Consider the following 14,812-nt stretch of genomic DNA (forward strand, 5'->3'; position numbering starts at 1 on the left):
TTTTAAATAACGTATTTTCCATATTCAAGTGTTTTATTACATGTTTTATTACATGTTTTTCAAAAATTTATCTAAAGTTCAACAACAGTTCCTTTACTTTTATGTTTGCTTTTATTTGATTGATCCAAAATAAAATAATGCAAATATCTTTTCTTAAAAAGGGCATATATTATGATTCATTTTATGTAATTTCTCTATCTAAACTTATTCCTATATTAGTATGAAGAGATTTTTTGATTTGATAATCTCTATATCTAAAACCCAGCGACCAGAACGGTGGAACAACCAGAACGACCAGAATGACTAATGGCTATGATGTGCACTGCAGCACCTAACCAGCCTGATCTGGGTCCCCATCAGGGTGGTGGCCCGGACCCTACCCATGCCCAAATTTGTGTACTGGGCCTCTAGTTATTTAATACTGAAATTCTGATATTTAAGTGTTTGTGAATTAGTTTTTTTCTTTGTCTTTTTTTTCTTTTTATACTTTCTCTTTGCTTGAATGCTTTTAAATATGCACAATTTTTTTTAAAAAATGTGTAATTTTTCCAAAAACAACAGAGGTATTATTTTTAGGAAGTAAATCAAAGTTAAAGTATTAGAGAACACCAATAGTTAAGGGAAAAAATATAAATAAGTTCTAGTAGAAGACTGAAAAGATACAGGAAAGAAAAGTAGAAGGTAAAACAGGGGAAAACCAATGTTTCAGAAATCAGTGAAAAAGTAAGCTTGAAATATGATATAAATCAATGGTGTAAAATAAAGGGGTTCAAATATTGAGCCTGACAAGTCACTGGTGAGAGAAATTGCAACAACAATAATTGGTACAATAGCCTGATAAATGGTACATGAAAATTTAATTATTAAGTATAAATTAGTGAGTATACACTGTCAAACTAAAACATATACTGATAACAATTAAGCTGTAACAAGCTTAAATAAGAAATTTTGTAAAATCAACCTTATTTACTTTTTTTCTAATAAGGTACTAAAACATGGATTGAAGTCTTTAGTAAATATAGTTATCTTGATTTTAACAAAGGAATAAATTTGCATTGGAAAGGATATATTCCTTCTTACAAAACACATTTAGGCTATTAGGCAGGCTGGTTGCAGAACTGCAGATACCCCAGTTTCATTCCAACTCTAAAATTTTGATTCTAGACAAAAGAACTAAACAATTTCCAAAAAAAAGTATGTCAAACAAAAATAATGATATTGAGTAGAGTAACTCTATATTATCTATAAAACTTTAAACAAAACATAAAATAAAACTTTATCAATGACTAATAAAAACAAATTATGTTTTATCCTTATAAAACATCTTACTTTAACTTTTAATAAATTAAAAGCTTACTGACTTTTAGGTGTTCTATTTCATTTTCTAATGAGAAGTGATGTTAATGAGATACCAACCAGTAAAGCCATGGGAAAAGGGGGAAAATGTAAGATTCTTAGATGAAATTGAAAATAAAACATCATCAACTAGAAATTTTAAAATGCTTACATTAAGTATTTATTCTCACAAAAAATTTACCTTCTTTTTTCTCTGCTATCCATGTATTCAATTCTTGTATTGTTGCTTTGTCAATAGACATATGCACTTTAAGTTTATCCAATTCTTCCTGAAGATTCATCCTATGAAAATTAACATAAGTAATTATTTAAGTGAATAATGTAACAAACAAATAAAGGCAGCAGGCTATTTAAAAATATATGAACTAAACTGAAGTAAAATAAAAGCAAAAAATATTAACATTAACAAATTTTAACAATTAAAATAGTATTTAATGAGGACCTGAAATTTTTAAAAATGTTAAATACTTAAAAAATAGACTATATGATTTTTAAAAATCATATATTGAGTTATCTGACCACTTCCAACACTCAGCATGCTATGTATAACATTATAAAAATGTTAATTTATGCCTCTTAAAACAAAGATAGTAAATCTCTAGATGCCAAGATAAAGAACCCTTACTAGTAAAATGGAATTGACATTCCATCATGAGAGAGCTGGATCAAGTACTGCCCATGGAAGCCTCAGACCTTGAGACCTCAGTGGGGATGGAAGCTTATGCACAAGGCCCTTCATGACTGATAGATAAACATGGGCTAACTGTAGAAAGCTGGGAGACAAAACATTGCTGAATAAAATCCTGAATACCAGAGCTTGTCTGGTTAGAGTTCTATTGAAAAGAGGCTTCCTGTTCCAGTGTGAGGGCAGGACAGAGTGAACTATATGATATCAGAATCTTAAGTCTCAAATTTGGGTCATATATATATTTGCAGAGACCTGACAAATCAATAATAATGTAAAAACAGATTTATGGCCAATGTACACTGGAGAGTTCACAATCATCTAATACAGACAGGCTTACACAATTGAAAGAAAGGAAAGGAGAAACACCACCACAAAAAATAATTCTCAAACAAGTCAAGTTTACAGATAAGAATAACCATATAAATAACTTCAAAGCCATGAATGACAGTCTACATATCACCACTGCTAAAATCGGCAAACGCACAAGAAAATAGATATAATAGAGCAATTAGAAATGATTTATTATTTATATTAGAGTTTTTAAAATGTTGAAAAAAAGAAAAAGAGGTGGCAAGCATATTAAGAAGAACAGGGATTTATGGAACAAAAGAAGACAAATAAAAAATAAATCTACATACCTGTATATATAGAAATGCTAAATAAAGTAAATTTATTAATAATAATAACACAATTGAAATTTAAAACTCAGTGGATGAGTTAAATAGCACACAGATAAAGCTAATGAAAACTGGTAAAATCAAAGACCACACAAAGAAACAAAGAAGAGAAAAACAGTAACAATATAAAGTATGTTGGAATGAGAAGTCCAGAAAACACCTAATTTCTGACATATCTGAGAAGATCTGGGGATGGGGAGATAATATTCGAAAATATTACAAGTAAAAATTGAGAACTGAGTAAAAGTATGAATAAACAGATGAAGAAAATATAAAAAAATGCAAACAGAATAAATAAAACTAATCACACTTAGAAACAGTGAAACTGAAAAAGAGACAATTTTAAAACGCACTGAATTGCAAACAACAATCAATTAACAACTAAAGAATTTTGGAATGACAACAGACTTCACACAAACAAGAAAAGCTAGAAGGAAAATAAGTAGTATTTTCCACATTCCAAGGATTACTATTCATGCATCATAGATGAAAGAGCTATTAAAAATATAATTTAAGAAAAAAAAAACTCGAAAGCAATGAATGAAACAAAATAGGCAATGATGATGAAATACGTTTGTAAATGTATACATGTAATTAAACAAACATTATTATTCAAAGCATTCATAACAACATTGAAGTGAAGGTAGAGATAAAATAAGGTAGAAGTGAAGTTCTGAACAAAAAAATAATATAAGAACGTGGAAAGGATCAGAGTTAAAGCATTTAAAAATCTTTGCATTCATTGTTGTACCAGGATAGAGGTAGTTATGAACTTCAGACTTTGTCAAATAAATGGTGTATGCTATAATTTCAAGAAAAATCACTTAAAGAATGAAAAACAAATATAAAATTTTCAAATGAGAAGAGGTAAAAAAGAGAAATACAGAAAATATAATCAAATCGAGTTTGGATTAGGTTCCTACTTTGTTTAGCTAAGAACATGGAACAAACTGAAGCAAGATGGCCCCCCAAAGAAAAAGAAGATGTAGCTCATCTCAATTTAGTTTTCCTTGGCTCTCAAATCACTAACCCAGCAGAACAAAGGGATACAGTTGTTGGGTAATGTTATTTCTTGCTTCTTTATTTTATACTTACAGCTTATTCTTTTTTAGGAAAAACTCACACAATCCCTACTTCTAATAAAAAGTATTTATAAACACTAGGGGCCACTTATTCTTAAGTCAAACTAAGTTTCAAGAAACCACATCATACTGGGTGTTTGGAGGAAGGGCTGACAGAGTCAGTGCCCAGGCACTCCTGAGCCAGATGAATACTGCCTATCTACAAACAACCCACTAATCTGAGGTTTCAAATTATTCTACTATGTTGAGTCTGAGGACCACAATTCAGAATCTACTACTTACTGGACAAATTATATGAAATGACTATTTTTAAATGCTGGACAATAAGTAGCAAAGAACTATGATCTCTGTGGGATACAAAATCAACAAAGACTGCAACTGAGGGTCCTTATAACTGATGAAATTTAAATCCTAGCTCTAGCAATTATCCCCCACCCACCCAGACGTTTGCCCAGATAATCAGCAACTCCTGAGGGAGCAGAAGAGAGTAAGCCCGGACATGACTAAGGGTCACATGGTCCAGACCTCTAGCAGGCTAGAATGCACATCTTAAATTATGTCTCAGTTCCTGAGCCCTAAAGTGGAATAACCCCCTGGCTACTTTCCCATAAGACTGTTTAGCATAGGTAGCTAGCTAGGTATTAACAAAAGAGAATGGAGCTAGACATCTAATTAATGGGATTAACTAGGAAGCTACAGCTTCACAGACACCCCAGGGGACAGTCACATCCTCTGCCAAAGGGACTAATCCCTGAGTATGCAGAAGCAGGCAGGAGTGAACAGCTTTCCAATCTCCACAAAAAACAACCAATCTGGTCCTGCAAACTAGGAGCTGGGGAGTGGAACCAGCCAGGGGGGGAAATTCCTTTTCTGGGCATACACACAGTAGAAGTCAAGATGGGCAGGGGGAGGCCTACCACTAAGTTTATGGGCAGTACAAGTCAGATGACAAACAGAGCTTTGAGGCATGCACAGTAGAAGCCAAAATAGGAATCAAAAAGGGGAGGAGGTTAGCCTGAAAAAAAAGGTCAGATAGGATGAGGGCATGGAACCCCAGAAGATTCAGGAAAGAGACTAGATAGGGGAAGGGCCCAGCACAAGCCTGGGAAGAAAAAGGAAAGAGATTAGATAGTTTGAAAGAAAACCTACTCTCTCCTAAGGCCAATGTAATATAATCAAAGCTTAACAAAGGCTCGAGGGACTCTCCATTTCTCTCCATAGCAGCCACAGGGGCCTGGGTATGGCAGCCAAGTAGGAGGAGGATGCACAGTACCGAAAGCTGGAGAGACGGGAACAGAGACTGGGCTGAACTACTAGAGATAGGAAGTGAGGCTAACGGCAAGGCAGTTCTGGCTTCTGGCCTCTTCCTGGTTTTGGTGCAGTCCCAGAGGCTGGACTTCTTCTGCAGCAAAAGTGAGCTGAGCCACCTGGCCATGGATGAGACATCAGGAACCTGGGGGCAGTCCACTGTTTTTGCTCTAATAAATCTTGCCACTATACCTCATCATCTTCTGCATGTTTCTTTGAAATGCATTTCCTATTTGCCCCACTAACAACTGGACAGAGCGATGCTGGCAAAGACCTGAAGAAATGATCTATTACACAAATCCAACCCACTGTCTCTTGATTTTTGCCCATATAAGATGTAATCTACATGCCACTGGGGAGTTGGGTTAGTTAGAGTACTAACTCTCCATCTCCATATTGACCAATTCAATATTAAACTACTTTTTTTCTTTCTATACTGCAAACTCCTGTTTGTGCATTTCTTTGGGCCAGCACGTCAAAGCAGGTAGAACCTAGGGAAAACATTGGGGTTCCATTAACAAGAGAACCCTAAAATGTCAGCCCATATTTCTGCCAGGAGACAATCTTCACACCATGATGCAGGGAGAAAGGGGCCACACTGTGATAAGTTGAAAGAAAGGAGACTGGAGCCCTGGCCAGTATGGCTCAGTTGTTTGATCACTGTCCTGTGCACAGAAAGGTCACTGGTTCAATTCCCCTGGTCAGAGCACATAACCAGCTTGTGGTTCCATCCTTGGTTAGGGTGCATAAAGAAGACAACTGGTTGATGTTTCTCTCTCACATGTTTCTCTTCTCTCTCTCTCTCTCTCTCTCTCTCTCTCTCTCTCCTTCTCTCTCTCATAAATTAAAACGTATTTTTAAAAAGAAAAGAGATTAGAATTTTGGAAGGTTGAAATGGCTAGAATTTGTGAAGTACAGTACCCAGAGAGGAGAAGCTACAAAGAAAAAGAGCTACAGAAATCTACATAAGAATTCTTTTGAGTCTATGGGTAATATTTTGTTGCATATGCATAGTATGAAGCTAAATAAGGCAGGCAGATAACAACTAGAAAAACAGTTCACAGCACTGGAGACATTTAAATTGTGAACTAAAGATGAGAATCTCTGTTGAAAGCAAAAGGCATTCAGGAAAGAACCCCACAGGGTCATTCTAATGAGTAGGGATAAGCAAGCCTCAGTAAAGGATATCCTAAACCTGTGCTAACAGGAAGTCTTCATATATTCTGGATGCTAGTCCTTTGCTGGACCTATATACTGCAAATACTCTTTTTAATCTGAAACTTGCCTTTTAATTCATTTAGTACTATCTTTCACTGAACATAAGTTTTTTTTATTTTAATATAGTCCAGTTCATCAATTTTTAGTTTATATCTAATCCTGTTAAAATCGGTTTAAGAAACCTTGGCTTACTATCAAGTCAAAAAGATGTTCTCCTATGTTTCCCTCAGAAAGCTAAATTATTTAAACCTTCACATTTAGGTCAGCAGTCCATTTAGGATTTAATTTTTTGTATGGTATAAGGTAAAATATTCTACTAATTATAATAGCTTTGTAAAAAAGGAAGTTCTTAGAACTTCTAGCTATACAGTTATATCAACTAATATTTTGGTTGTTTCCAGTTTTTTCATAATTATAAATATTGATGTAGTGAACATCCTTATATGTGCCTCTATGAAAGATCACTTCAATGTGTTTTTTAAAATTTAATATGTTTCATTGCTTTCAGAAAGGAAGGAAGAGGGAGAGAGAGAGAGAAACATCAATGATGAGAGAGAATTATTGATTGGCTGCCTCCTGCACCCCCCACTTGGGATCAAGCCCACAACCTGGTCAAGTACCCTTGACTGCAATCAAACCCAGGACCTTTCAGTCTGCAGGTAATGTTCTATCCACTGAGCCAAACCAGCTAGGGCTCAATGTTTTTAACTAGAAGTATAATTACTGGGACATTGAGTACATACTTAAATAAATAGAAAAAATATTTCAAACACTAAAAAAAGTATGGAGAGCAGTATAACCGACATTAATGTACTAACTATCTAGATTTTAAAACACTAACATTATGCCATATTTAATTCAAGGTTTAGACCAAGGTTTCACATTTTTGTGAAAAATAAAATGATCTGTAAATAGTATTACCTGATACAATATTACATCATTCTTCCCTTCCCAGAAATTATCAGTATCTTTAATTTGGTGTGTGTGTTTCATGTTTTAATACAATATACACTGAGTGGCCAGATTATTATGACCACCTGACGTTTGTAGGCAAATTAGCTATAATTTCGCGCTGAAGTTGCTAGAGGCCAGATCATTATAAACATCTGAATAGCACAAGATACCTAAGTATCACTGCTGATCAAGTTCATCCTGTCATGTTGATGGCATATCCCAATGGAGATGGCTTCTCACAACAAGACAATGCGCCATGCCACGGTGCTCGTATTGTGCAGGAGTGGTTTCAAGAACATGAGGGCGACTTTACCTTGCTTCGGTGGCCCCCACAATCACCAGATCTCAATCCAAATGAGCATTTGTAGGACGAAGTTAAAAGAGTCATCAGGCAGCTGGTTCCAAAACCATCAAATCTCACAGAACTGGACAGTGCTATTCATCAGGCATGGTGTCAGATTACTCACATCACCTTTTAGCATCTCGTTGAGTCAATGCCAAGAAGAATCGCGCAGTATTGAAGTCAAAAGGTGGCCCAACGAAGTACTGGTGGGGTGGTCATAATAATCTGACCACTCACGTTCAAATATATCCCATGTTCAAAGGCTGTTAAATCACATTGTTTACCCATATCTCAGAAAAAAAAAATCACTTCTACTGTTGTGGTAAACAACCTGCTTCCCTATTTATAATGGTCCGGCCCTCTAGCAACTTCAGCGCGAAATTATAGCTAATTTGCCTACAAACATCAGGTAGTCATAATAATCTGGCCACTCAGTGTGTGTGTGTGTGTGGGTGTGTGTGTGTATATATATAGTTATATATAATTATATTTTTGTGTATACGTCTATATACATACATACATGTATATCCACAAAAATGTACTGTTCTATGATTAAAAGTTCTATATCTTTCAGGAATATATCATAGCATATATGCTACTATTCTACATTCTTAAGTCAACTTTTGTTTTATAAGCATATCATTTTAATAAGTATAGATCAAATTTATTCATGTTAAATGCCACATAGTATCACATTATACCAGGTATTAACATACCACAGTGCACTTATATCACATACTAATAGACATTTAGATTGCTTCTAATTCTGAACTATTACAAAAATACCACAATGAACACCCTTATTCTTAATCCTAGTTCAAGTTATTTTTAAAAGTCCTAAGAATATATCTCAGAGTGACAGTTTTCTCTCAAGAGATGGAACTAAAAGTAGTGAGGTTAAGATATTACCAAATTGAATGTCTTTTCATATCTGAAGATAAGGTTGCTTATAACATTCCTACATTAATGATATATGGTACTATTTATTTCTTATGACGCCTAAGAAGCAACTGCCCTACACTAAAAACAAATTACTCTAAAGCCTGAAATGTTTTTTAGAATATGTACACACTTTGTATTAGTTACCTATACCATTCAAAATAAAAATCTGATATTTATATATGGTCTTTAGCATTCAAATCAGATGTTGAAACTCAATATTATTGATAATTTTCCATAGAGAAAAAAGCATTTTAAGACAAACTGAATTACATTTATAGAAAGTAACTTTGATAACTATTTTAGAAAAATCAAATGATTATTCACTAAATACTCAAAATTTACTATATAATTCTTTAAGTAAATACTATGTTATTATTTAAGTAATTTAAAAACTTATTTATAAATATGTATGAAAACAAATTAAAGCAGTAATTAAATTAATTATATGTATGGTGCTATGATCCAAATGCTTGTATACCCTAAAATTCATGCTGAAATTCTAACCCCCAAAGATGCTGGTATTAGGAGGTGGGACCTTTGGGAGGTATTTAGCTTATGAGGATGTGGCACTCATGCATGGGATTAGTGCTCTTATAAGAGACCCCAAAGAGCTCCCTTGCCCCTTCCATCATGTGAAGATAAGAAGTCTGCATCCTGGGAAAAGGTTGAGGGTACCCTAATCTCAAACTTCCAGCCCCCATAACTATGAGAAATACATTTCTGTTATTTATAAGCTCCCAGTCTGTGATATTTTGTGGTAGTAGCACAAACAGACAAATACATATGACCTCAAAATATAAATACTACATGTATATGGTCTTAAATGTATGAAAACAACTTAAGGAATCAACATGTATATTAATATGAAGAGATAGAAAATGAAACTGAAATACTGTTTTCCATTTACTCCAGTGAAATATTTGCCAATAGGTACAAAATATTTTTTCTTAGTCCAAATCTTGTTAACTGCAGCAAAACACAATGAAAATACAACAAAAATATAATAGCCCAAAGATGGAAACAACCCAAATAGTTATCAACAGATGAATGAATAAACAAAACATGATTTATACATACAATGTAAAATTATTCCACCATAAAAAGAAAAAAAAATTCTGATACGGGCTAAAACATGAAAAAAACCTTGAAGACATTCTGACAAATGAAATAAGCCAGACACACAAAAAGTATTGTATGATTTGACTTAAATGAAGTACCTAGAAAAGGCAAATTCATAGAGCTAGAAAGGAGAAAGATATAAGGGATGAGGGAAAAGGGAATGGGGAGTTATTTAATGGGAACAGAGCTTCAATTTGAGAAGATGAAAATGTTCTGATGATGGTCGTACAAAAATTGTGAGTGTATTTAATAACACTGAACTATACACCTGAAAATGGTTACACTGGTAAATTTTATGTTATGTATATTTTACCATAATAAAAATATATATATGCCCCACAATTTCGGTTGATTATCCATACAGCAAACAAAGTGTACTATACTACAGGGGATGGCAGGAACTAGAAGGAGGGAGAAAAACATGGAAAGAATTAGGAAAAACACAAACATGGAAAGCCATAGAAGAGCTTTAGCGTCATTTTACTCAAAGTTTATAATTATACTAGAGGCCCAATGCATGAAATTCATGCAAGGGCTCGGCCCTCGCAGCCCCGGCTTCATCCAGAAGGACGTCTGGAAGGTCGTTTGGCTGTCTGGTCTAATTAGCATATTATGCTTTTATTATTATAGATACTAGAGGCCCGGTGCACAAAAATTTGTGACTCGATGGGGAGAGGGGGTCCTTCAGCCCGGCCTGTGCCCTCTCGCAGTCTGGGACACCTCGGGAGATAATGACCTGCTGGCTTAGGCCTGCTCCTGGGTGGCAGAGGGCAGGCCCAATCCCTAGGTGCAGCCCCTGGTCGGGCTCAGAGCAGGGCTGATTGGGGAGTTGGGCCGCCGCTCCCTGTCATGCACAGAGCAGGGCGGAATGGGAGGTTGTGATGCCACCCTCAGTCACGCTCAGGGTAGGGCTGATTGGGGTCTTGGGACACTGCCCCGGGTCACACTCAAGGCAGGGTCAATGGGGAGGTTGCGGCGCCACCCCGTCACGCACAGAGCAGGGCCAATCAGGGGGTTGGGGCGCTGTCCCCTGTCACTCACAGAGCAGGGCCCATCAGGGGGGTTAGGGCTCCGTACCCTGTCATGCACAGAGCAGGGTCGATCAGGGGGTTGGGGAGCTCCCTCCTGTCATGCACAGAGGAGGGCCCATCAGGGGGTTAGGGAGCTCCCCCCTTGTCACACACAAAGGAGGGCCCATCAGGGGGTTGGAGAGCTCCCCCCTGTCACTCACAGAGTAGGGCCGATAGGGGAGTTGGGGCACCGCCCCCTGTCACACACACAGCAGGGTGGATCAGGGGGTTGGGGCGCGGCACCCTGTCACACTCAGGGCAGGGCCGATGGGGAGGTTATGGCTCTACCGCATCACACACAGAGCAGGGCCAATGGGGGGCGGTTGGGGCGCCGCCCTCTATCACTCACAGAGCAGTGCCAATCAGGGTGTTGGGGCACCGCCACTGACACAATCAGGTCAGGGCCGATCAGGGGGTTGGGGTGCTGCACCCTGTCACACACAGAGCAGCAGGGCGATCAGGGGGTTGGGGGGCTCCCCTCTATCAGGAACAGAGCAGGGCTGATCAGGGGTTTGGGGCGTCTTCCCCTGTCACGAACAGAGCAGGGCGGATAGGGAGGTTGTGGCCCCGCCCCCTGTCACACACAGAGCTGCAGGGCGATCAGGGGGTTTGGGCGCTGCCCCCTGTCACGCTGATCCTGGTGCCGGGAGGCCTCGTGGCTCCGCTGATCCCGGTGCTGGGAGGCATATTACCCTTTTACTATATAGGATAGAGGCCTGGGCATGGGTGGGGGCCAGCTGGTTTGCCCTGAAGGGTGTCCTGGTCAGGGTGGGGGTCCCGCTTGGGTGCCTGGCCAGCCTGGGTGAGGGGCTGAGGGCTGTTTTCAGGCTGGCGGGTGACTGAAGCTCCCAATTGCTCCTTTTTTTCTTTTTTTTTTTATTCTGGGCCAGCTTTAGCTCTGAGGCTTGGCTGCAGCTCTGAGGCCTCGGCTGCTGAAAGCAGGTATCTGGTTTATTTGGGTTCTATAATTGAAACACTGTTTCACCTCCAGCTCTGAGATCTCGGCTGGCTGAAACAGGCTTCTGGGGTTTTGTTTAGCTTCTATATTTGTAACAGTGTTTCAAACTGCAAGCTCATAGGCCGGCAAGGCAGGCGGGCAACGTTGGAGTCCTCCGTCATTGAAGCAAGCAAGCCTCATGTTCGCTTCAAGCTGCCTGGCTGCCGGCCGCCATCTTAGCTGGCAGTTAATTTGCATATCGCCCTGATTAGCCAATGGGAAGGGTAGCGGAGGTATGGCTAATTACCATGTTTCTCTTTTATTAGATAGGATTTTTGTGCTTACTGATGATTATTTGTGGTGTCAAATAAACTGAAGCTCTGTGAGGCCTGCCTGGAGCCATGTGTTTTGCTCAATATTTTAGTTCCAGGTCCCAGCATATCTAGAATTAGTGAATGGAAGCACACACAATACAAAGGATCATACAGATTTGGTTATATGTAACTAATATGATAAATCTCCATAGTTTAAAGGCCTTTTAAACATATTATTTACTTAATTAAAATTATTTACTTGCTTCCAGGCCCCAGTACTTTAACAGTATCTTGAGTGAATTCTAAAAGCCTATCTATAGGTCTTTATTTGCACCATATTCTGAAGCCTTCTACAGATAGAGGAAAGGAATATTAAGGACTCTGGGCTTTGGGGCTCTAGCTCAGCAATGAATTAGGTTTTGTACTAATCTTGTTCTGAAACTTCCCATACTCTTACCTAAAAATACTTTAGAGATGAATTTAGTTCTGAAGACTTCAATCTCACTGGATGAATTTCTTGTCCTTAATTCTGAATCATAAAGTAACCAGAGAGTCAAAGCCTGTTGCCACATAGTCTTAAAATTTATTGCCTCCCTGATAACTTGTACAACCCTTGATATCCCAGAACTTCTTTGCATGCGGCTTATGATAACCTGTGATGTTACATGGTGGACTGATTTATTAAGGACAGATATATTTAAATTTTCAACTTATTAGTTCATTTCATTAACTTTTACATGTGATATTTTAGACTGTTTGCCAAAGCCATAAAAAGAGTACCTGGGACAACTGGATATTCACATGCAGAAGAATAAAGTTGGACCCCTACTTTACACCAAATTTTAAAAAGTTAACTAAAAAATAAACTGAAGATCTAAATATGAGTTAAAACTACAAAACAGAAGAAAACATGGTTATACATTTTCATAATCTTGGACTTGGTGATGGCTATATAGATATGATGCCCAAAGCATAAGCAACAAAAGAAAAAATAAACTGGACTTCATCCAAATAAAAAACTTTCATGTATAAAAGGACACTATTAAGAAAGAAAAAAAAAAACCCTACAGAATGTAAAATAATATTCACAAAAGTCTAAGAAAAAGAATATGCATGTAACACCACAATAAAATATCACTTCATAGTCACTAAGATGGCTATCACTTATGAGAAAGAAAGAAGAAAATAAAAAAAGAGAAAATAACAAGTATTAACAAAGATGTGGGGAAAGTGGAGGCTTCCCTTAGTAGACTGGTGGGAATGTATCATAACAGAGCCACTATGAAAACAGTTTGGCAGTTCCTCAAAAAGTAATTATTTGCAAATATTTTGGATTCTCACACTTATTTTCAGGTAAGAGCCAAAAGTGAAGAAGAAAGAGAGAAAAATAATGTGGGGCTGAGAAAAGCATTTGAAGAAACAATGTCCAAAATTTCCGAAACTTGACAATAGGTACAAACCTAGAAATTTAAGAAGCTGTGAGAATCCCAAACAGATAAACCCAAAGAAATCCATGCCAAGACATGTCACAATTAAAACTGTGAAAAGTAAAGAAAACGGGAAAATGATTGAAAGAAGCTAGAGAGTATGATGTATTACCTATACAATTACAATGATTCAAATTATCTGGATACAGAGTTCAAAACCACACTTTTAAGGTTTTTCAAGAATTTTCTAGAAACCGCTGATAAATTTAGTAAGACCCTCAATAAGTCTAATGAGACTGCCGATAAACTTAGTGAGACCCTCAAGAAATCTAGTGAGACCCTCGAGGATATGAAAAAGGACCAACTAGAAATTAAGCTTACACTGACTGAAAAAAAGAATATTATACAGAGCTCTAACAGCAGACTAGAGGATCACAAGAATCAAGTCAAAGATTTGAAATACGAAGCAGCAAAAAATACCCAACTGGAAAAGCAAAAAGAAAAAAGAATCCAAAAATATGAAGATAGTTTAAGGTTCCTCTGGGACAACTTCAAGCGTACCAACATCTGAATTACAGGGGTGCCAGAAGAAGAGAGAGAGCAAGATATTGAAAACCTATTTGAAGAAATAATGACAGAAAACTTCCCCAACCTGGTGAAAGAAATAGACTTACAAGTACAGGAAGCACAGAGAACCCCAAACAAAAGGAACCCAAAGAGGACCACACCAAGACACATCATAGTTAAAATGCCAAGAGCAAAAGACAAAGAGATAATCTTAAAAGCAGCAAGAGAAAAACAGTCAGTTACCACAAGGGAGTACCCATATGACTGTCAGCTGATTTCTCAAAATAAACTTTACTGGCCAGAAGGGAGTGGCAAGAAATATTCAAAGTGATGAATTGCAAGAACCTACAACCAAGATGACTTTACCCAGCAAAGCTATCATTCAGAATTGAAGGTCAGAGAAAGAGCTTCACAGACAAGAAAAAGCTAAAGGAGTTCATCACCACCAAACCAGTATTATATGAAATGCTGAAAGGTATCCTTTAAGAAGAAGAAAAAGGTAAAGATACAAAATATGAACAACAAATACACATGTATCAACAAGTGAACCTAAAAATCAAGTGAATAAATAATCTGATGAACAGAATAAACTGATGAATATAATAGAATCAGGGGCATAGAAAGGGAGGGGACTGACTATTCTTGGTGGGGGGGAAGGGGTTTGGGGGATGCGGGAAGAGACTGGACAAAAATCGTATACCTATGGATGAGGACAGTGGGGGGCGGGTAAGGGCAGAGGTTGGGGTGGGAACTGGGTGGAGGGGAACTATGGGGAGAAAAAAGAGGAACAACTGTAATAATCTGAACAAT

General features: G+C 37.4%; 1 protein-coding gene across 1 annotated transcript in view; it reads right to left on the reverse strand.

The window, feature by feature from the left end:
• CNTLN (centlein) overlaps positions 1-14,812 on the reverse strand; it is a 262,892-nt gene that overhangs the window by 95,052 nt on the left and 153,028 nt on the right. Inside the window, exon 13 of the mRNA XM_081104268.1 lies at positions 1,538-1,638. Coding sequence (XP_080960394.1) covers positions 1,538-1,638 — 101 coding nt within the window. The remainder of the gene's footprint in view (positions 1-1,537; positions 1,639-14,812) is intronic.

The sequence above is a fragment of the Myotis nattereri genome (genome assembly GCF_964212035.1).
Source record: "Myotis nattereri genome assembly, chromosome: 12".
NCBI classification, from domain to species: Eukaryota; Metazoa; Chordata; class Mammalia; order Chiroptera; family Vespertilionidae; genus Myotis; species Myotis nattereri.